This window comes from Eschrichtius robustus, chromosome 1 (genome assembly GCF_028021215.1).
Source record: "Eschrichtius robustus isolate mEscRob2 chromosome 1, mEscRob2.pri, whole genome shotgun sequence".
NCBI classification, from domain to species: Eukaryota; Metazoa; Chordata; class Mammalia; order Artiodactyla; family Eschrichtiidae; genus Eschrichtius; species Eschrichtius robustus.
In genome coordinates, this window is record NC_090824.1 from 190,613,464 (window position 1) to 190,637,083 (window position 23,620).

At 39.8% G+C, this 23,620-nt stretch overlaps 1 protein-coding gene across 1 annotated transcript in view; it reads left to right on the forward strand.

The window, feature by feature from the left end:
- The window catches only part of MYO3A (myosin IIIA), a 180,449-nt gene that overhangs the window by 130,577 nt on the left and 26,252 nt on the right, over window positions 1-23,620 (forward strand). The window contains exons 23-30 of the mRNA XM_068545549.1: window positions 217-296; window positions 750-827; window positions 3,152-3,357; window positions 9,398-9,509; window positions 12,296-12,458; window positions 14,058-14,181; window positions 16,083-16,995; window positions 18,757-18,901. Coding sequence (XP_068401650.1) covers window positions 217-296; window positions 750-827; window positions 3,152-3,357; window positions 9,398-9,509; window positions 12,296-12,458; window positions 14,058-14,181; window positions 16,083-16,995; window positions 18,757-18,901 — 1,821 coding nt within the window. The remainder of the gene's footprint in view (window positions 1-216; window positions 297-749; window positions 828-3,151; window positions 3,358-9,397; window positions 9,510-12,295; window positions 12,459-14,057; window positions 14,182-16,082; window positions 16,996-18,756; window positions 18,902-23,620) is intronic.

Here is a 23,620-nt window from a genome sequence, read left to right on the forward strand (position 1 = left end):
TCTCTAAGCTGGAGTGTTTTTCTGAATTTAAAATTTGTTATACATTTTCAAGTAATATTATTTTATTTTTAAGTGTCTCAATAACTAGTTAACCAATCATGTGAGTATGAATATTGCAGGGCCAACAATGCTTATTTTAACATTGAAGTAAATGGAGGAAATCTTCTACCATTAAGGATTCTAAAAGGTGTATTAATTTTATCTACGTTCCCATAGGTAATCTGCCATATTCTAAAACTAAAAACATAATAAACTATCAAATGAGGACTTCAGAAAGATCAATCAACTTGACAAAGGTAAGGAAACGTATTTTTCATGACAGTGAGTCTAAGAATCTAACCTTTACAATGGAAGTATTTGTATGATAAGAGTAAACAGCCTTTCCCTTCGTTTTCTCCCTTTGATCTTTCTTTTCTACTTAAACAGATATTTATGTTATGTTCATATTACCGCTAGTCACTAAGATAATCATGCATTTCTGATATATTCCTAACTCTTCATTTATAGCTAGTTTTAATGTTACTCTAAGACCAACTAAAAATGTATTAGCTAAGGTCAGAGATACTCACATTCCATGCAAAACTGATTAAAATCCCAATGAGACTGGCAAAACAATTACCTTAAAATAAAAATTCAACATTTTGTTATTTTATGTATGTGAAGGCATAGACTAAGGAAAATTCCACGTGCTCCCTGTAGAGCATAAAGTACAATAGGTGCTGAAGTATTGCTGTCTTTCTTGGTCTTAGGGGGAAACTGGAGAAGCCACCCGTCATGCCAGAGAGACAACCAACATGAAAACACAAACAGTTGCATCGTATTTTAGAGTAAGATATTAAATTATGTTGTGTTGTGCTTAGGCATGTTATTTATTCTAAATGGGAGTTACAGATTAAAAGTAAGTAACAAATATCAGAGTGCTATTAGCAAAAGAGAATTTGTGTTGTATTTCATTTACTATGTGTTAGATACACGATATATTACAGTGCATTCTCAAAAACCTATGGGTTGGTTTACTTTGGTATTTTATCGATAAAATTATTGTATACTAGGTCAATCTTAATGGCGGTCTGTAGCTTGGTTAAAATTTGTCCATAGAACCAAACACGTTTTCACTAGAATAAAGCCTAAAAGGGTTTGAAATTCAATGGTATGAAAACCATCAGTCCTCCTTCCCACCCCTGAATGACCTTAAGGTGGACGGATGAGACAAGGTCGAGCATCCGTCTCCATTCCACATCTCCCTGTACCTAGACGAGCTGAACGCCGCAAAAGAAAAACAGAACTGGTGTAGGCATGGGACAAAGAGAAGGGACACCAGGGAAATACCAGTAACATGCCAAGGAAGTGAGTCACTGTGTCCTTAGCATAGGACCAAGGTGACCTTTCTCCCTTGGGCAAGGTAGGAGAGAGATAGGAAAGAAAAGAAGCACTTGATTCTCTCTGTGCCCTGGAGAACAAACTCTAGATAACCCTGCCTTCATTATTGGTTCAAGTTCTTGTTTATCTCTTCTGATAAAATCATACTAACCAGCCAATGAAAATGAATAAAACACCACCTAAAATTTAGAAATTCATTAATATCATGTAATGTGGGAGAAGGGGAGGAAATGGGGTTAAATTTACTACGTGTTCAGTGAATAAATCCAGTTCCCTAACAGAGTCATGAAATACTTTTAAAAATAACTGGGTAGCTTTATTAAATATTTCTCAGGTCCTAAGCTCGTAGCAGACAGTGTGTGCTTAACATCTTTGAGTAGCACCTAGTGCATTTATATGCTTAATATCTCGTTTGCTGCTGGTACATCCACCTTACAGCAGGCTGCAGCACAGCTGAAGGACTGAAAGTATTTACAGCCAGATTATTTTCGTCTTTAAGTGAGTCATCCAAGACCATTATCATACCACTGTTGTTGGCATCAAACAGTATGTGCATGTTCAAGCCATGCATTCATAAAGTCGTTTTACACCTCGGGCTGCGGTGAAAAGGGATAGAAGGTAATTCCGTATAGTATGTACCATATTTTAAGTTATGTTTCATTCTGCAGAGGAGGATGAACATGATATAATACTCTGCCTTGGTCCCTAAGAAACACCAGTGCCTAAATTGCAGGGAGCTCTTGCTCAGCATGCCAGCAGACACATCTATCACCTATCTCTAGTGTCTGGCAGATGTTTGCAATGATGACTCACAGATAAATGTTATGAAAAGGGCCCCAAATTGGCGGACCCCAGCTGTTTGAAGAAGCTCACAGCTGAGTGTCCGTGCCCAAGAGGAAGCTATGCAAACCCAGTGCTTTGTCAGTTGCCCAATTCCAGGATTTGGTTTGCACTGGCTTTGTAACCCAGGCTTTATATTTCCATCAGTAAAGGAGATTCAGCCATCAACAGCTGTCTATATTCACACACTCATTACCTTGCCAACGATTGTAATCCCGGTCTTTGACATACTGGTTTGTTGGGATTCCATTTTAGTTGAACCATGATTATCCTACTGTGTTATACTTGGTTGTCCAGCAATTAGCTGCTGTTTTAATAAGGTATTGCTGCAGAAGACGCTTTTCATATCTATGTGATTAAAATATTTCTAAAATAAGAAAATTATCAAACTAGAGCAGATTAGAGTACTTAAGCGGATTTGCTTATTTTTATAACTGTGTCTTACAGAGTAAAATGCATTAACTTGTCAGTCCTTATTTTAAACTAGGAGATGATACTGAGAGGGATTAAAGTGTTTACTTTCGTACTTTCTGCAAAAAAAGAACTAGACAGGGAAATTAATAGTATAAGGAGGAAACCAGATTGTGTGCTAAATATTGTAATTTGGCCAGTTTCCCTGAGACGATATAATTACTTCCAAACAAGCTATATCAAAAATAATTTCGTCTATTAATTAAAGTTGCCTTAAGAATTCACAGGCAACCTTTTAATAGCTAAGTTCCTAGTTATTGCCTCTACATTTTTATGAGTAAATATGTATTTTTTAAAATATACTATAAAGAAAATATTTATTAACACATATATCCCTCATTGTGAATTACTGTGTAACTCTCAGTTTTCAGATTTTATTCTTATAATTAAAAGAAAGACCTGCGAGCTCATAAGTTTCTGAATGCTACGCTGGGAATTTTATTTTTGTTGCATATTATAGTATTCTCTGATGGATTTGTTATCTAAAATGGTGGTCGGCCAACCTCACTTTGTCCGCTGCATCAAACCAAACAATGAACGTCAGGCAAGAAAATACGACAAAGAGAAAGTCCTGCTCCAGCTTCGCTACACAGGCATTCTGGAAACAGCAAGAATTCGAAGGCTGGGATACTCACATCGGATACTTTTTGCCAACTTTATAAAGCGGTATGTGGACTTGTTTTTAGTTTCCATGTACAGTAAAAATTCTTGAGAAGAATGATAGGCAACAGAAAGAGAATCACTCAGGGGTTCTAGAAAGGAGGCATGCATTTTGTTCATGAAAATGATTGTGTGTCAAAGGAGAAGGTTAACCCTTAACTGGGGCTGGAAATTTCTGTTGTCAGCTGAGAGATCCAGGTCAGAGACAGGATGACAGAGGCGCCTGAGGTTCTGTTCTGAGGAGCTGGGGGAGCAGGTTCTTATCCTAGCTCTGCCACTTGCTGTGTGACCATGGGCCGGTACCGGTGATTGCCAGTGAGGGGAGATTTTTACCCTCAAAAAACATGTTAATGTGTGGAGACATTTTCGGTTGTCACAACTGGTGGGAGGGCAGGGTGCTGATGGCATCTAGTGTGTGGAGACCAGAGATGCTGTTAAACATCCTAAAATGCACAGGACAACCTCCCCGCCCCCAACAATGAATTATCCAGCCTGAGATATTAACAGTGTCAAGGCTGAGAAACCCTGGCCTCCAGGAAACCTCATTTTCCTCATGACTGCCTGATAGAGTTGTAATGAGGATCGAGTGAGATAGTCTCTAAAGGGGATTTAGAAGACATACAGAAGCAATTAGGTTTTAGGAGTCCTTCTCAATGTTTGAGATTAATGTAAAATGAATTAAGTTATGTATTAAATGTATATGATCAAGTAACACACTAGTGGTGCTATAGAGGTTCAATATCTTATATATTTAATGTTTGAAATGCCCATGTTTCTGATATTTATCAATTCGATGATTTCTCTTAGCCGTTAAACTTGAAGTTTCAGTTTGCATAAGTGAAGTCTATTACAATTTTCAGGTAAAGCCTAGCATTTGAGGAAGTCTCCATAGGTAACATTCTCTGCCTTTTTTAAAGAGTGTACAAAGTAATATTAAGAATAAAACAAAGTTTTGTGATTGCACAATGAACTGTGCAATCACAAAAAAACCCACAAACCATTGTCTTGTCTGTGTCGAACATTCTTTTACTTGCGGTAACCAAGACCCTTTCTAAATGAAATGAGAATTCTAATTCTTTTTGCAAATTTTCATATTTTCAACAATTCATGGTAATTTTTGATTTTTTTTCTTTAGAGACCTCGGAAAGAAAAGAAAGGTATTCATTTGAACTGCCTTGATAGAAAGAAAACCCTACCACGTTTTCATGATGGAGAGCAAAATTACATAAATATAGTGACTTTCATATTGGCAACTCTTCTATACTAGTTTAAGACAGACTTAAAAACTTCACGGTTTAGAGTTCAGAAGTACAGCCAACATTTAATCATTGACTTTACTTCTCACAGAGCAGACCCAATTTTATATTCAAAACTTAAGAAATAAAAAATACAGGAATTTCTTATTGGCCAGTAGGTAAATTCTCCATTCTGTACATGAAAGCAGGTAACCCAAACATTCTTGAGTTTCAAATTTCAAATTAAAATTTGACCTTATTATTATACTTTTCATATTTTAGAAGAGTTCATCTTTAACTTGCTTAACTATCAATGTAGGTCACGTTAATATAATCTTAATATAAGTACCGTTAAATTTCAGTGACTTTTTTTTATATACAAGGCACTGTGCTAAGTACTGTGGAAGACACTGAGTTTTAAAGCTTGCTTGATCCTCAAGAGTTAACAATCCAGTTAGGATTCTCAGAGCTGTAGACATAGGAGGTTAATGAACAATGCAGGGTAATAAATACCAAGATCCAAAGGGATGGTACATAGTGTAAGAGTTCAGGGAAGAGAAAGATGATCTCCAGGAAGGCTGATAAGAGAGAATATCAAGAAAGAGTGCTAAACGGGGATCTGATGGTGGGCATAGTTTATGGAGAAGACAGGAAGGGGCTTTCTTGGTGTTCAGGTTGGTGTTCCAAAAACGAGAGGGACTTGGATTAGACTGGCTGCGCGGTATGTGTTACTGACGTGACAGACATTATAAAGATGGGATCAGGTGGGAAAACCGATCAGGTAAAGTTATGAAGAGAGAGCCTTAAATGCTAGACCAAACTAGTAGTTTCAAAACTGTCTATGGTTTTACAGTATGGCCCGTAGAAGAGCTGAGCTTATTTTCTTGATGATGTTGTACTTGAAAGTAAGTTATTTGGAAGGTCAGAGGTGAGAATAAATTTTTAAATATGCTTCCAAGTCCCATGCTATTATAGAATAGCAAATTACTACATGATAAATGAAGAGGGGAAAAAGCTAAGTTTATGGAGAACATGTGAATAACTGTTCTGAATCTAGGAAGCTCCAGAAATAAAAGGCTAAGGCTTTTCTCTGTCACTAAATTGAAAACTGTCATCCGAATTGGCGTAGACCCTTAGGAAGGCAGGACAATTTGCAAAGGCCCTGTGGAGGTGTAAATAGGACTAAATAACCCTCCTCTGTCTGGCTTAGCCTTTGACTAACCCTCCTTGAAAGATGCAAAATTCATCAGACCCTTTGTCCATTCTGTTGTAGATAAACTCTTCTGTTTTGTGACAAAGAAGTAATCCTAAAGGAAGACACATGACATGAACTTACTTTGCACAAGACACTGGGTTTTTACTGTAGTTATTTCAAATGAACCCTTATACTAAGAAGCCACTGAAGTTGGCTCTATTTTCCCACCAGGCACCTATACACAATGGTTTGGCTGTCAGAGCTCTAAAACAAACAGAACTTAGCAAAGGAAGTAGTGTAGTGAAGGAGGTAAGTACACATGCTTTGAAATCAGAAAACCCAGGTTTGAATCCCAATTCTGCCACTTACTAAATGTGTGACTTTGTTCAGTAACGTTCGATCTTCAATCTTCCCATCTGCAAATAAGGATGATGATAATAGTATCAATATCTACTTTATAGGTGGTTATAAACATTAAATGAAGTAATACATATGAAGTTTGTAGATGGAGCCAAATGTCGACAATACATATCAGCTATAATTATTTTCATTATTATTTTTGCCTCAGCCTCAAACTCCCCAAATTACTTACTACCTACCATGCTGTGGTCTAAAATACCACAATGTACACCATGAAGCGAACCCATAAAAGGCAAAGCAGAGTCAGTATGTTGTATTTAAAACAAGAGGCACAACAAAGCACAGGTCTGGGGCTTTCCTCCATAAGCGCATCTGGTGCGCCTAGATGTTTATTTCCACAGCAAGTCCCAGAGACAGTCCGTGAGTCACTCGACAAGCATTTAATTGCACACCCACTATGTTCCAGTCCTTGAACAAAAGATTAACTCAAATCTTAACCCAAAGATTCATAAAAGAACCTCTGACGTTAAGAAACTCACAGTCTAGACTAGTTGTGGGAACAGGGATCTGATTATCTACATTATCATACGATGTAACATAAACTCCAGGAGGCCAGGGTGTTGGTCTGCCGTGTTCACTGCTGTGTCCCCAGCACTTAGCAGGGTGCCTGGCACACGCTAGGTGTTCAATAAGTATTTGTTACACGAGTGAAAAAGAGTGGATATTTTTGCTAAAAGTGTGCAGGTCTGGGAGCATGAAGTAGAGCTGGTGGGAGTGAGGAGAAAAGGGGGAGACTTCTTAGATTATAGTAGAAATTCAGAGAAAGCAGATAATCATAAAAGTAATATGTAAATACATACTATATATATTAGAACATCAACATGTATTCATTTTTCAATCTTTTGATATAGGCTTATTTTTTTCTTTGAATAAAGTCCACTAATCAGAGTTTATTGACTCTTTCTTACATAAACGATTCATAATCCCTTATGTATGATTTCCATTCATATTTCTTGAGGTGAAGCAAGAAGCTAAAGATAACTCCTGAAACAATCACAGGGCTAAATATTTCTTGATTCTTATGATTCTGCTCCAACTTCTGTAATGGCTTCATCCATGTTTAATTCCATAGTTTTTTAGAATAAGTACTTCTTTAGAAGGTCTTACCAAAGCATTTGATGCACTTTTCGAGAAACAGCCCTCTGGCTTTCCTCACTCATGTTTCATCAGTTCATCTGATATTTATTTGAGTAACTCCTCACCAAGTGAATGAACAGGTTTGGCAGCAAACACAGCTCCCCTGGTGGGAGCAGAAGCGCCCAGGCACACTAGGCAAAGCTGCTGCCCACGTACCCCAAGCGTGCAGCGGACGTCAGCCGGTGCGTCGTACACAGGGAAATAGAACGTTAGTCCAGTGGTCTATTCGCTGAAGATTTGTTAAGGAGCGTTTCTAGAATATTGAAAGAGCAGATCTCCTTTGAGGGAACAAGGAGTGAGGATGGAAGGACATACAGGCACAGAGGATGACACATCCAAAAGCATCGAGCCATGAGCAGGCGTGGCCCTTTGGCATAACTGTGAATAGCTTTCATGCCTGGAGCTCAGGATGTCCGTGGAAAGTGGCCAAGGGTGAGGCTAGCAAGGTGGGCGGGGATACAGAGCAGGAGGGGGCATGCAGACTCGTCATCATACGTGGCAACCAGTTTTAAAGACTGCCTTCCAGCAGGTGTGACTTCTGCATTTCCCACATTGTCACGCTTCCCGGCTCACATATTCACGTGGCCTGCCCAGCCTTTGAAAGCACCTGCTTTTGCCATCCCAGCTTAGAACTTGGGAAATTCTCGGAGACTTTCAAGTCAGGAAAGGACTTGATCAGATTTTCATTTTATTAAGGTAATTCAGACAGAGCTGTGGACGTCGGCTAGGAAGCGGGGAGGAGGGCGTGAAGACGCACATAGCCAGTCAGGTGGTGGCTGCAGGTGTCAGGGTGAGAGGAGGTGGTTTAAGGTAAGGGCAGTAGGACTAGAGAAAAAGACGGGGATTTCAGAGCGACGTCTAAGCTTGTTGGATACACCGAGGGAAGAAGAGGAAAGAATCTAAGATGATGCACAGGTTTCTAGCTTTAGTACCTTAAGAAGGGGTGACGTCATTCACAGAGATAGGAGAGAAAAGGTGGTGCATTTTGCTGAGTCTGGAGTGTCTGTGGGATAAGCAGGTGGGGATGTAGGGTAGGCAGTCAGAAGTAATGTGTTCCCAGCTTATGGAAATAGGGCTGAGGATGTATATATAGCAATCATCACATACAGGGAACAGTCAGAGTCGTGCATGTAGACGAGACGCGTGGAGAGAGCTTAGAAAGAAACAGAACACTGTAGAGCCCTAGCATTTAAGCAGCAAGTCGAGGAGACTGAAAAGGAGGAGGAGAAATGGGGTGGGGGGGCGCAGGGTGGGATGGGAACTTCAGGGACACTCTCTCAAGATGGAGAACTACAGAAAGAACACTTAGGATTAGGATGGAAAACAATCCGCTAAGGCTTCGTCACTAAGAGATCATATGCGATTAAATAAGATCCCAGGAGCTGAGGAGCGACGGGAAGTAGGGAAATGGAGACAGTTATTCTAAACCATCTTTCTACTTGTCTACAAAGCCAGTGGGGGATATGGAATCATTTCAGAGGAGAGGCACTTAGGGGGATTGTTTTGCGCTAAATGTGAGGAGGCAGGAGAGAGAAAGGGGATTGAAAATATACAGAAGAAGAGAGGAGGAGGGACAGGAGGAGATGGCATCTAGAACACAGGCGGATGGGCAGTGAACATCTCCTCCTCTCTCATTTCCCTCCTGCATTAACCCCTTACTCACTTCCTCCCCTCAACTGTTGCTGTGATGTGGGAAGTTTGTGTAGAATTAAACTCCTTCACCCAATTTGAAGATCAGCTCCCAGTGTTTTTGTGAAGATGAAAAAAGTGAATGAAATCTTTCCCTCTGCTTCTGCCGCTGCGGTCCTTCTGCTTTCAGTGACCAGAGAAAGGTTGCTTTTTAAAAAATATCCAGTTAATTTTTTTTTGAACGACAGAGTTTTGTACGGGATTTTAGTGTTGTGTTGAAAAGCATCACTGAAGTGAAAAACAATGCTCAAATTACACAAGTAGTCAGTCTGGAATTCAGTTTACTGCAGAGTTGTTCTAAGAAGCCCACCAGGCTCCTGAGACGTTGAACTTTTATGAAATACTAACCAGCCCTCTCTCCCGTTCAAAGGTACCATGTTCTCTGTTACAAGTGGTGTGAAGAACCTCCACTGAGCCCTGACACCTGTGCCACCATTTTGGAAAAAGCTGGTCTGGATAACTGGGCCCTTGGAAAAACGAAAGTAATGTTTTCATGTAATTTTCAAGGAAAAAATTCATACTTATGGTGGATGTACTGAGAATTACATTTTACAGTGATTGAAAATATCATGGCTTTTCATGTTATAGAATCTCTAGCTTGAAATAGGGGAAGAAAATTGATAAAGTCATAACGGTTTCCTTCTTCAGCAGAATTAAACACTTTGCTCTCATAAAGGTTTCTTTTAAGAAGTTCAAGAAAAATATATCTTGAAGATTTATCCAAAAAAGGATGGAATGGATGAGTCTAGAAAACAGACTTCTATATTTTCTCTATTTTATCACCACCAGATATAGTCAAAAAGCTGTCGAGAATCATAATGATTTCAGTAGGATTCTGTTTTTCTTTATTTTCCTAATTCTCAAATCTGCTTTTGTTGTAAACTTGAAATTTATCCGGAGTGAAATGTTATTACTAGACTCACACTATAGGTGTTTGGATATTGGTGTGTTTATGTATCAGATTTGAGAGCCTGTGAGACCTTAGCTTATTTAATCCCTTAATGCAGCGGTCCCCGGCCTTTTTGACACCAGGGACTGGTTTCGTGGAAGACAGTTTTTCCACGGATGGGGGGCGGGGGGAGGATGGCTCAGGTGGTAATGCGAGCGATGGGGAGCGGCAGATGAAGCTTCGCTCGCTCGCCCGCCGCTCACCTCCTGCTGTGAGGCCTGGTTCCTCCTGGGGGTCGGGGACCCCTGCCTTAAAGAATGAAGTACAAAATCATAACCTGTGAATCATAACCTTTTGAATATGGAAGTAAAATAGGTGGCTTCTTGGAGAAAGGATACATTTACTTCTCAGATATCCTCAGAGCATTACAAACAAGATGGGGATAAGGAGATGTAAACAGGACCAGGTCCTGGGAGTACACTAAATGTATCACTGGGGGAGGATGGAGAAGAAGAATCAAGCTAAGGCAATGAAGTAGTCAGATTGACCACTCAAGAGTAACTGCTATCAGCTATTCCATAGGCATAGACTGAAATGCCACACTTGCCAAGAAATTTATATTAGCTGCGGGAAGTGGGGGACAGAATTTTCATATGTTCAGATGAAAAGTTAGGCCTGTTAGTTATCTCTCTTATATATAGTAGTGTGTATATGTCAGTTCCCATCTCCCAATTTATCCCCCCCACCCCGATTTCCCCCTTGGTAACGATAAGTTTGTTTTCCACATCTGTGACTCTATTTCTGTTTTGTAAATAAGTTCGTTTGTACCATTTTTTTAGATTCCACATATAAACAATGTCATATGATATTTGTCTTTCTTATAACTGATTCACTTTGCTGTATAGCAGAAACTAACACAACATTGTAAATCAACTATACTCCAATAAAAATTAATTTAAAAAAAGAAAAGTTAGGCCTGTTAACAACTTAAGGAAATTTTCAAAGTGTTTATCTTATACGGAGTGTCCTACATATCCAGTAATCCGTATTTACTTTAGTATTTAGTAAGGGGAATTCCTGAGCATTACAAAGATATGTTTTTTATTCACACCATTTTCTTTCAGATTCTCACAAAAATGAATTTTGTCAGGCTGAAATCTCATGATTTATGGTCTGAAACACATGCCTAACTCAAATGGAGTTTTAACTTGTAAAAAGGCCCTTTGCAGTTCCAGTTTTGCATGATATTTACGCAGCCTTTTAAAGCTATTTGTATTTTTCCACTTCACCTTTTCCAACTCATTAAGATGGATAAAAGTATTCAATATAGAACATTCCTAATGCTGTGCAAAAAAAATGATGACCTTTTTAGATAGATTGAATTTTAAATGAATTGTCGGCAGTAGAATAGACTAAATATATTAACATCTAGAGTCCTGTAGAAATTAAAACTAAATTCAATCAAAACCTGTAATGCTAAACTGTTGGCCCTTGGTGCCAGGCTTCTAAGTGCTGAGAGAATTCTACAGTCAGGGTTACCAGGTCTCATGACTCAGCTCTTAAATTTGAATTTAAGTGACTTCTTAGTGGATTCAATAAACTCTCTTTGAGGTGACTTTCATTAGTAAATTTAGCCATTAAAAGAAAAAAACATACCTTCCTGTTTCCTGAGAGTGGTTGAAAACTCTTAGTTGAGAACAGCTCCGAGCCTTCAGGCTCCCCTGTTGCTCTGATTCATTTTGATTTTAGAATCATCATAAATCAGCCCTCCTATCTTCACAGTGGCTGCTGGGTCCGGTGGGAAAGTTGTTCATTCTGCATGGGACCCTCTCTCTGCCTTACTCTCTCCACTGACAACACTGTGAGCCCCTGAAGGGCAGTGCCCCTGGTTTGTTCACCTTTGTATCCCAGCAGATAAGTACATAGAATAGGTCTCAGTAAACATTTGGTGAATGAACTCCTGTAACTATAACTGTCCTCTCTCTTACAAATAGATTTGTAAGATTTTTAAGTTTGGGAAGTTTAATTATCTCTTCTTTCAAAAAGCATAAAAAATTAGCTTTGCCCAGAGTATCTGATGCTAAAACTTTGATAAAAGAGCTTGGTATCCTCCACTCATATTGGCCCATCCAACAAAACCTAGGTACCTGTTGCAAATAAACAGTATGATTGTTAAACTATATTCCTTCTCAAAGAGGGGTTTTCTTCAATCATAAAAATCTATAATGTGCTAGCAACATCCAAGCCAAAGAAGCAAAAGATAGTGATTTCCAAAATCGAAAAATGTTTAGAATATAATCTAGTCTTCAGAGCACAGCACATGACTGTTTCACACCTGCACACCGTAGTTTTATTGTGTTTTATTTTAATTCTTTTAAGGTGTTCCTTAAGTATTATCATGTGGAACAGTTAAATTTAATGCGAAAGGAAGCCATCGACAAGCTTATTTTGATTCAAGCCTGTGTCAGAGGATTCTTGGGTTCAAGAAGATACCAAAAAATACAGAAGAAAAGGAAAGAGAGCGCTATAATAATACAGTCAGGTAATAACTCAGACCATCTCACTGTGTAACAAAACATAATGCTGTGTTTAGATGTGTGCATGAAATCAAATCTTACCTCCAATTCTTATGTAGCTTTCGTGTTTAATTCCAAACTCTGTTACCTTGATACTTTCTCTATGCTAAATCTGAATGATTGTTGTAGTGACTGACACTTTTAATATCTGAATAAATGTTTTGTTTTAAAGAAAATAATTTTTAAATTTTCTGTCACTATGAAACACAATTGACGTATTGTGCAAGATACAGCAAGTGACTGAATTAATTGTAGATCTCAAGAATCATATTATTATAACCCATTGGACAATAACATTTTCCCTACTTTATTCCAAAGGTTACACTTGTCATAATTTTTGACAACTTAATGAAATCTCATTCTGCTAAAGGGCATCCATTTCTTTCTGTTAACTGTAGGGAAATAATATTTATAATCATGTTTCACAAGTTTTTATTAAATGTATTAATAGACTTTGGATTTCACTTTCCATTTTTCTATAAAAAGCTAAATTTAGAACCCAGCATGGCTTAATACAATATCTTTCAAAAACTTTTGACTAGATACCTATAACAAAAAATGTATTTTACTCTGTAACCTGATACACACACATACTACAAGCACTGCATTCTGATACTTTTCTATTCTGGTTTATTCCATTTAATTTCTAGATGTTAGATTTGGCCCACTAAATCGATTTTACGATCCACTATTTATTTGCAACCTACATTCTGAAGAACACTGATGTGGTGGGCAGAGTAGCTGACTGACATTCAAAAGATTCGGTTCAAGGTCCAGTCCAATTTGTCAATCCATAAGAGCTCATCATCATCTTTTGGAATTTTAAACCCTTCACTTCTCACTGGGACATCAAAAATGCAAACCCTGCAATTTGGGATTTAATTCTTTATCCACAATTCCAAACTTCGTAAAACACTGAAAAAAGAGGTTTTTTATAACTCATTTGGAAGTGAAACATGACCTAATATTCACAGTCCTTTATTCATCCCACTCGGTAAGAATTGTGTGTTTTTCTGGAGAAATATTCATGTGTTTGACTATGGAATGCTGACTTACCATGGGGAATTTTACAGAATATATGTTATCTGTTCTGAATTACTTTTCTAAAAATTTTTTTTAAAAAGTTTAAATCTGAATTCTGAAATATATCTGGCTCCAAGAATAATTGGCCGAAAGGTCCAAACCATATACTTAGATAATAGGGGTTTTCTCCCATGAATAGCTGAGCATGGCAGAAATAAAAGAAACATAAGCATTAGCAGATTTTAAGCAAAGGAGTGAGTACATGTTGTCTTTTTCATCAACTTAGTTCATCTCTATCATTTTAGTTTCATCTTAATACTCCCCTTAATACGAAAGTTACTTTAATTATTTTCTTGCTAAAGCTTGTCGTCTGGAAGAGTCTTGTTAATGATTCCCATATTTTTTCGAACCTGTTCTATTTGGAGTCTTTAATTTCATTTTCCTCTTTGACACTGATGGTCAAAAGCCATTTGTTTCTACCCATTGAAGTAATGCTTTTTATTTATTATAATTAACACTGCTCTGGGCCTTATATGTTTCAGCTGCAAGAGGACATCTAGCCAGGAAACAAAGGAAAGAAATTGTTAACACGAAAAACACAGCAGCAAAAACCATTCAGACTCAAGATCAGGAATTTGACTACAAGAAAAACTTTGAAAATAAAAGGTAAAATAATGTTCATTCTTATACCATCTTGACAGTATAGATTTTTCACACCTGGAAAGTCACAAAATAAAGTCCACAGTAAACAAGATGTGGTACACATATACAATGTAATATTACTCAGCCATAAAAAGGAATGAAATGGTGCCATTCACAGAGACGTGGATAGACCTAGAGACTGTCATACAGAGTGAAGTAAGTCAGAAAGAAAAAAACAAGTATCATATAATATTGCTTATATGTGGAACCTAGAAAAATGGTACAGATGAACTTATTTGCAAAGCAGAAATAGAGACACAGATGTAGAGAACAAACTTATGGATACCAAGGGGAGAAGGAGGGGTAGGATGAATTGGGAGAATGGGATTGATATATATACCCTACTATGTATAAAATCGATAACTAATGAGAACCTGCTGTATAGCACAGGGAACTCTACTCAGTGCTCTGTGGTGACCTAAATGGGAAGGAAATCCAAAAAGCAGGGGATATATATATATATATATATATATATATATATGTATGTATGTATAGCTGATTCACTTTGCTGTACAGTAGAAACTAACACAACATTGTAAAGCAATTATATTCCAATAAAAATTAAAAAAATAAAAGTCCACAGTCTTTCTCGTACCTAACCAGGTTCCTAACAGTGATGCATCAAATGTCAGCGACACCCCGTGGCCACTTTTGTGTTCTTTATCCTATTTGAGAGTTTGTTGGCATTTCACTCAGATGACCACACTTTCCTCCTCGAAGAAGATCTTATCTTCAAGTTAAGGGGAAATCATTCCAACTATCCTTTCAAAAGGGTATTAATAAAGGAACAACTGTGAAACTTTGGCCAACGTATTACAAGATCATGAACCATAGCAGGGACACTGCTTTTCCTTGAATTTTGTAAGATATTTTCTGTGATCCGTAGACTTAGAGCTTATCAAAGTACAGCACGCCAACCTAGTGAACATACCCTACTTACTGATCTCAAATGTGGATATAGTTTCCACATCTCCTTACTGTAGGTACTTTGTTTGGAAAAGGACATATCTTTTTTTTTTTTAATTTCTTATTTAATCTTAATGTCTTGAAGCTGAAACAAATTTAACAGCCAGTGTTTTTTCACCATTGTATATAAAATTACTAGTTTACCAGAGAAGGTGACACTTTAATAAAATGTAAAACTAAGTAACCAACTTTTTTCATGTCTCTAAAAAGCAAAATGACTTCTTAAAGAAACAAAAGGCTACCAAGAGATTCAAAGGTTTCTGCTGAGTTACAATATGTTTTAATAATCTAGGGACTCGATGAGAGTATTTTTAAATGTATGTCCTCACTAACTGAACACCCAACATTATGTTTGTTCCTACATCACCTTCTAGCTTTTTATTATTTTAGCTCTTCTCAAATCTTTCAGAATTGTGACAAATACTAACAAATGATGGCTATCACAGAAAATTCTGAAAGAGGAAAATGTGGTTTTTTTCCTTGTTTTCTTAATGTAATAAACGTACTATAATCATCTTTTCCCACTACTCTGTACCCTCTGCTACTTTTGGAAGAAATACAATCCTGAATGAAGCAAAAAAGATAATTTCTTGGAAAAGGACATATCTTGAAGTGATTAAATTCCTAGGATTTTGATACCTCAGTAAGTGAAATCATGCTAGGATATTTCTCACTCTAATTTGAAGCTAGTTTTCTCATTATTTGAGTAGCCATCACAGTTGTCGCTAGAGAGGACATTTTGGGGAAATACTCAATTATTGTGACTTGATAAGTTTTTATTTTGAGCTTTTTTGTCCCTTTTGCTTTTCTCCCAACATAATGTAACATGTGCTATTGCCAAACAAGGTAATAAACTCTAGTTTAGTATCATATATTCCGATGCAATATATTTTACACAGGGAATCTTTTGTGAAGAAACAGACAGAGAATGCAGTGTCTACTAATGAAACAGTCATTCCAGCTCCAAATAATAAGGGAAGTACATCTGTAGTGAAGACTTCTACTTTCAGAGCTGAGGGGGAATCCACGAATGCTATGGAAAGTAACAACAGAGGATATCAGACCCCGAAAAAAATGAACAACGTGTATGAGGAAGAGGCTAAGCAAGAATTGTATCTGGTGGGGGACGCTTGGGCAGAAGTAAACACCAATAAGAAGTGTATGAAAGACTTGGAAGAAAATAGTAAGATAAGGAAAATGGAAAAGGAGGACACTGTGGTCCAGAATTATTATCAGTGGTACACAGAGGAAAGGAATTTCGAAGACTCAAAAGCAGCATATCTAGAAAGGAAGGCCATATCAGAAAGGCCAAGCTACCCAGGACTTTGGTTAGCAGAGGAGACCTCAGCTCCTAAGCAGCCTTCTTTTAAGAAAACTTTAGAACCTAGTCTTAGCCAGAGGTCGGTTTGCCAAGATGCAAATAGCAAGGAAAAAGAAAAGAAGACGTCTGTGGTCACCCAGAATGCCCCAGTATGCAGTCATCAGAGGAACCCTGTGAGGCATGGGACGGTCCAAGAGAGGCAAATCGAACCGGCAATGCAAGCCCAGGAAAAAGAAGACAAAGCAGCGGTGTTCATTCAGAGCAAATACCGGGGCTACAAGAGGGGGCAGCAGTTAAGGAAGGACAGGATGTCTTCTTTTAAAAATCAAAAAGCGGTTGCAACACCGACAGAAGTAGCAAGAAATACTCACACTTTGTATTCCCATCCCGCAAAATTTGAGGAATCCTGTAACATCAGGATGAAGAGTGATAAAGACTCAAAAGCAATTTCAGAAAAAGAAGCATGTGATTTGGCAATTTTTTCAAAACAGGTATGTAAACGAACAGATTTGTTTACTAGTACGGATCTCTGGGAATTCCACGATAACCGAGTTAAACAGACAATTGATAACTGATATATTGTTTCATCTGTTTTTATGAGATTGCAAACCTTTTCAATAAAATGTCTCAGGGACGGTGCTATTCAAATAGCCATAAATTTTGTAAACAAATTTCTATGATAAAAATAGTATAAAATATGATGGAAATCTTGTGTAGTAAGGAGACTAGTCATTGGTTTCTACAGCCTACTAAAATGCTGGCATTTGACGATGCAAATTTCCATGTATCTGAGATCTTCCATTATAGCTGAAAAAAAAAGTTTTCAAAATCCTCTAAAGTCTATGCTTTCTGTACCCCAAATTTTGAGAAGACATAATTAGGTATCAGAATCAGATTGTAGCATTACTGAGCATATATGCAATGAAGATGACAGTCTATATGTTCTGTCATGGCCATGAGGAACCATCAAGAAAAGCCACAAAGGAAAATTCCCTCTTGGAGAATATCTCATGCTATTGGTAGGCGTGTTTCAGCTGTTTCTAGAAGGGGCAGTCGGCTTTAGGGCTTCTCCCAGGTGTATGGAACTCTGATAAATTAGTGCTATGGAGAGATCACAGGCCTCTGTCCCTGCCCCACTCTGGCTCTTTCTCTCTTTCTAGGTGTTTGACCTTGAGAAAATCACTTTATGTGTCAGCACCCTTATCTTCCCCTGTGTAAAGTGAAGGATTTTCACTAGGTGGCCTCTAAAATGCATATTATAAATGAATATGTACTATCAGGGTAGTCAATAGTGTATGAAATCATAGAAGAAATGTCATAATGGGTTCAAAGAAGGATCACCTATTACTGCTGAGTCTCTAAACTCTGCCTTTTGTCTGACGGTGGCTAAGCCCACAAGAAACACAGTAACTGCCCTTGGACACCCCCTGACTGTTATGAGTGTGGCCCAAACATCTCCAACCCCTAGCTGGTCATAGATCTGCCATTGTTTTATTTAGTCCCTTCCTGTTCTACTTTTTTAAGCACATGGAAATGTTGAGTTTAATATACAGGTAGTCCTTCCCTTCCTTGTGATAAATCTGCTCACTCTAAAGACCGAAGCAGAGATTAGGACCCTGACCTGCCAAGCAACTGCAACATTCAGGAGATGTAGAATCGCCGGGCATCCACCTACAGCTGGCAAATACCACCGTGGGAGTGGATTCAGTGCTCCCTGGGAGCAGAGCTAGAGGCAGAAAAGCAGGAGCCCCACCTTCAACCTAGCAGGGCAGCCGTGTTAACAGACAAGGTAGAGGCAGAGGGGCCAGGATGGAAAGAGGAACCGGAAGAGAGAGAGAGTAGCGCTGAAGTCAGGCGAAGAAGCCTGGACAGGAAAGGGGGGAGGCTAACACAGTCAAAGTCAGCAGAGGGGTTCCTCAGGATAAAAGCAGAAGAGCCACGGCAGCAGAATGGTAAGGATGGAAGCCAGATCTCAGGGACCCTGGGAAGGAGTTATCAGGAGAGAATGCTTCTGGAGGGTCATATGTTGGACAGTTTTGAATGGAAGACGTGAGATGGGCAGGTAGCACAAAGGGGGAGGTTTTGTCAAGTGAGGACTTTATCCGACCTTGGTACAGGGTCAGGGTGAGTCCTGGAGAAGTACATGAGAGCCCCAGGGGGAGCGGTTCAGGAATTGATCAGACCCCAGTGTACCTGTGGAGCTCACTGAATTCTCTTCCTTGATTTAATCTGACATGTGACCTTCTTTTTAGATATCAAAGCTATCTGAAGAATATTTCATTCTGCAGAAAAAACTGAATGAAGTGATTTTGTCACAGCAACTGAAGCCTCTTTATCTGGGTGTCTATCCTCATAAGCCAATTACTAGACGAGTTTCTTCTCAGCAGTGCATCTCAGGTAAAGATGGGTAGAGTTGGAACTTCCCGAAGGGACAGGCAAAGCCAGATACTTTGTTTATTAGTTGCCCACCTTTATTCTATAGCAGATTTGAGGTGACAGTGTTCTAACTGTCTTGGCAAGAGCCTTCATTTTATTTCATTTTTTATAAGTAGATACACACTTTTCCAGAATGTTCCACATACCCCCCTACCCTTTTTGATTTCATTCTCCTCTTCTTTTCTTTTTCTTTTCTTTTTCCCCTTTATATACACTTTAACTAGAACTTGGCATATGACACCAAAAGGGAGTAGAAAGGGATGGAGTTGGGTGAGGGTGGGGAGCAGGGTGCAGTTTGGATAAGAGGGAGCAAACAAGTGAAATATATCTGTTCCTTCTGTCAAAATCTGTATGGTAAGTAGAAGGTGCAAATCTCCGTTCAGATGCACAAACCCAGATGCACTATTAAATTTTCTTCTTATCAGCCTAAGTCACTCTCTGCCCACATTCACTAAACTGGTGGCGAATTCAGACTCAGGAATTATCAGACCTCCCCTTCTCCAGGGCTGTGCAAAGGCCCCGGGGCCTTATATACCCACCAAAGGATCAGGTAAAGCCTGTAGTCACTAGTTAGTTGCCCACAGGTACTGCTGTGACACTCATCTCCTAGCTGGCCTCACGATCTCTACACGTCGCGAGGCTCTGCTGCTCCCATACGCGCAGGAGACGCTGGGAAACTGGCATGTCAGGAGTCTTACCGGGTTCGCACACGCTCCAGGTAGCCCTCCTCCCTGCAGCCTTACCACCTCCCCCAGGGGCAGCCACCGATGGCCCTGCTGGTCCCTGTCTGGGAGAATCTGCATTTATTTTCCTTTGGTCCTTATTTCTCGGAGGCCTGCCACCCGCTCAGGGCACCAGGCCCCACCTCTGCAATGAGCGTGGCTCTTACCAAAGGCAGGACTGCCGCTAACCTCAGGCAACTTCCGTGAAAGTCCCTTAGGCAGGAAAAGACTAAGATGAGCCCGGCTATTTGTCTGATATGGGAGGAAGGAAAAATAGCTTAATGTTTCCATCAGTTATCCTGCCACATTGTTTTCAAGACTTGTGTGAAGCTTTAAAAAAAAAAAAACCAAAAAAACCACTGCCACGAAGTGTCCACCCTTCCCAACCCCGCTACTCCCAGGCCCTGGCCCAGACCTCTTGACGTGAAGAAGCAGCTTGGCAAGTCAGAGCCCAGAGGCGCATTAGTTTGAGTGCCACCGATGACCCTGCCCAGAGGCCTGCTGCCCGGCAGGAGCCGAGAGGGGGCTCGGGGGCTTCAGCCTCTCTCGGCTGTGTGTGCAGAGGCCCTGGTGGAGGCGGGGCAGTGAGGTGCTGGAGGGAGCGTCCTGGTAAGCAGCTCAGCCCAGGGCTCAGCAGGAAGCAGGGGGTGGAGGGGTACGGCGGACGCTTCCTGGAGGGGTGTGGGGGCTGCCAGTGTGTTGCCACGACTTGTGTGTGTCGTGTGTTGTGTATGTGTGTTTACTGAAAATGCTTTAAGGTGCACAGCGTGATGATTTGAGGCCCACATACCTGGTGAAATATGACTGCAGTCAAGCTAATTAACATATCTTCTTCTCACATAGTTGCCTTTTTTGGCGTGTGTGTGATGAGAGCACCTGAAATCCACTCTCCTAGCACATTCCCAGGATTCGGTACAGTATTATTACCTGTAGTCACCGAGCTGCACATTGGATCTCTAGACTTATTCATCCTGCACACCTGCAACTCTGTCCCCTTTGACTAACATCTCCCTGTTTCCCCCGCCTCCCCACCCCTGGTAACCACCGTTCTGCTCTCTGCTTCTAGTGTTCGACATTTTAAGATTCCACGTATAAGTGAGATCATGAGGTTTTTCTTCTTTCTGCGTCTGGCTTATTTCACTTAGCATAATGTCCTCCAGGTTAATCCATGTTGTCCCAAATGGCAGGATCTTCTTTAAGGCTGACTAATATTCCTGTGTGTGTGTGTGTGTGTGTATCACATCTCCTTTATTCATTCATCTGTTGCTGGACACTTAGGTCGTTTTCCCTATCTTGGCTATTGTGAATAATGTTACAGTGAACATAAACATATCATGTAAGGTACTGATTTCATTTTTTGGGGATATATACCCAGAAGAGGGATTGCTGGATCATATGGTAGTTCTATTTTTATTTTTTTTTTTTTAGGAATCTCCATATTGTTCTCCATAATGGCTGAACCAATGTACCTTCTCACCGAAGGTGTACAAGGGTTCCCTTTTCTCCACATCCTCGCCAGCGTTTGTTTCTCTTGTCTCTTTGATACTAGACATCCTGATACATGTGAGGTGATATCTCATTGAGATTTTGATTTGTATGAAAGCACTCTTTCATATACTGTTGGCCATTTGCATGTCTTCTTTGGAAAAATGTCAATTCAGGTTGTTTGCCAGTTTTTTAATCTGGTTGCTTGGTGTGTGTGTGTGTGTGTGTGTGTGTGTGTGTGTGTGTGTGTTTGGCTGTTCAGTTGCATGAGTTTCTCATTTTGGTTATTTGGATATTGTCTAAAATATATCCAATAGGTGGTTTGCAAATATTTTCTCCTATTCTGTAGGTTGCCTGTTATATTTTGTTGATGATTTCCTTTGCTGTGCAGAAGCTTTTTAGTTTGATGTAGTCCCACCTGTTGATTTTTGCTTTTATTGCCTGAGCTTTTGGTGTCATATCCAAAATATTACTAGCAAGGCCAATGTCGAGAAGGTTTTCCCCTATGTTTTCTTCTAGGATTTTTATGGTTTCAGGTCTTACGTTTAAGTCTTTAATCCATTTTGAGCTGATTTTCTTGTATAGTGTAAGATGATTCCAGTTTCATTCTTTTATACGTGGCTATCCAGTTCTCCCAGTGCTATTTATTCTTTCCCCATTATGTATTCTTGATGCCCTTGTCAAAATTAGTTGACCATATATACTTGGGTTCATTTCTGGGCTCTCTATTCTGTGCCATTGATTTATGTGTCTGTTTTAATGCCAGTACCGTACTGTTTTGATTACTTTAGCTTTTTATTTAGCTTAAAATCAGGAAGTGTGATGCCTCCACTCTTCTTCTTTCTCAAGATTGCTTTGTCAGGGACTTTGAAAAGAACTAAAAGCAGCGGAACTTTACTAGGAAGTCAAAATACTTCACTTCATTCTTCAATGAAGGCCAACCTGGCAAACATCTGAATTTTCCCCCGTCCCTGAGAGTAGCAGAGGAAGGGCCTGAGAGAGGCCCTGAAGTGGCCTGAAGACCCAGAGGGGTCTGGGCAGACCTGACAACCCAGAGCCAAGTAGGAAGGGAGGACACTGGGAGATGCAGTCTGAGCCAGTGACTAGAGACGAGACAGTGCAGTTACTCTGGGCAGATGCTAATGAAAAGGAAGAAGAGCTGCAGAGCAGGTGCCTGTCTCCATAATGACATGAAGCTACAAAAGCCACCCCCCCCAACTTAGATGTGGCCCGGGGAGAAAACAGAAACCCAGAATGACTAAGTTTTCTCAGAAGACACTAAGAAAATTGAAAGCAACTGAGTTTAACTAGGATTCATTAAAAATAACGTCATGCTAGAAAATCGAAATGAGCACGAAGAAGGAGGAATTAAGTCGAGTTTTAGGAACATCAGGTGACATTTTTGTACATCTGAACTGTTGTGCATTGTGACCACTTAACCCAGATGAAGTGGTGGCTGAGACAGTCAACAGTCTTTTTTTTTTTTTTTTAAAGTTATACAATTTTAATTAATTAATTAATTTATTTATTTATTTATGGCTGTGTTGGGTCTTCGTTTCTGTGCGAGGGCTTTCTCTAGTTGCGGCAAGTGGGGGCCACTCTTCATCGCGGTGCGCGGGCCTCTCACTATCGCGGCCTCTCTTGTTGCGGAGCACAGGCTCCAGACACGCAGGCTCAGTAATTGTGGCTCACGGGCCTAGTTGCTCCGCGGCATGTGGGATCCTCCCGGACCAGGGCTCGAACCTGTGTCCCCTGCATTGGCAGGCAGATTCTCAACCACTGCGCCACCAGGGAAGCCCCAGTCAACAGTCTTAAGCAAAGGTTAGTCGGTAGATGACCTGCCTGGCGGGTGGACACGTGCATGGTGACTGAAGCCGTTGAGTAGACGAGATCGTCCAGGAAATCCACCTACGGTGAGAAGAGAAGAGAACCAGAGCGTGAGTCTAGACGTGTACGGGTCAGGTAGAGAGGACCCAGCAAAGAGGACCAGCCAGAGAGGTGGGAAGAACACCAGGGCGCCCAGTACCTCAGAAGCCACAGGAAGAGGGTTTTAAAGATATTATGCAGGATGATGCTGACAGAGCAAGTGGGGAGAGAACTATAAAATATCCATTGAATCTCCTATATGTTAACAGTTACTTACAACTTCCCCTAACGTTTGTGAATAGACACAAAGGGAAAAGGGGGATGCAGATAATCACTGCTACTTCTGGGAGATTCACCCTCCGATATCTGCCAGGTTTTGTCATTAGGTGTAGTCTATGTTCAGATATTTTAATGATCTAGGCAGCTTTTTAAAAAATTTATTGAATAGTTTATAAAAGTTCACAGTAAATATAGTTCAAAGAATTCAAACTGAGGTCACAAATTGGGCCAGATATTACGTGGTCAATATTTAATCCCTGCAAGGGATCTAGATTCATTATTGTACCTTTGGATGTGCTTATTTACCTCAGGAAAATCAAACTCCATC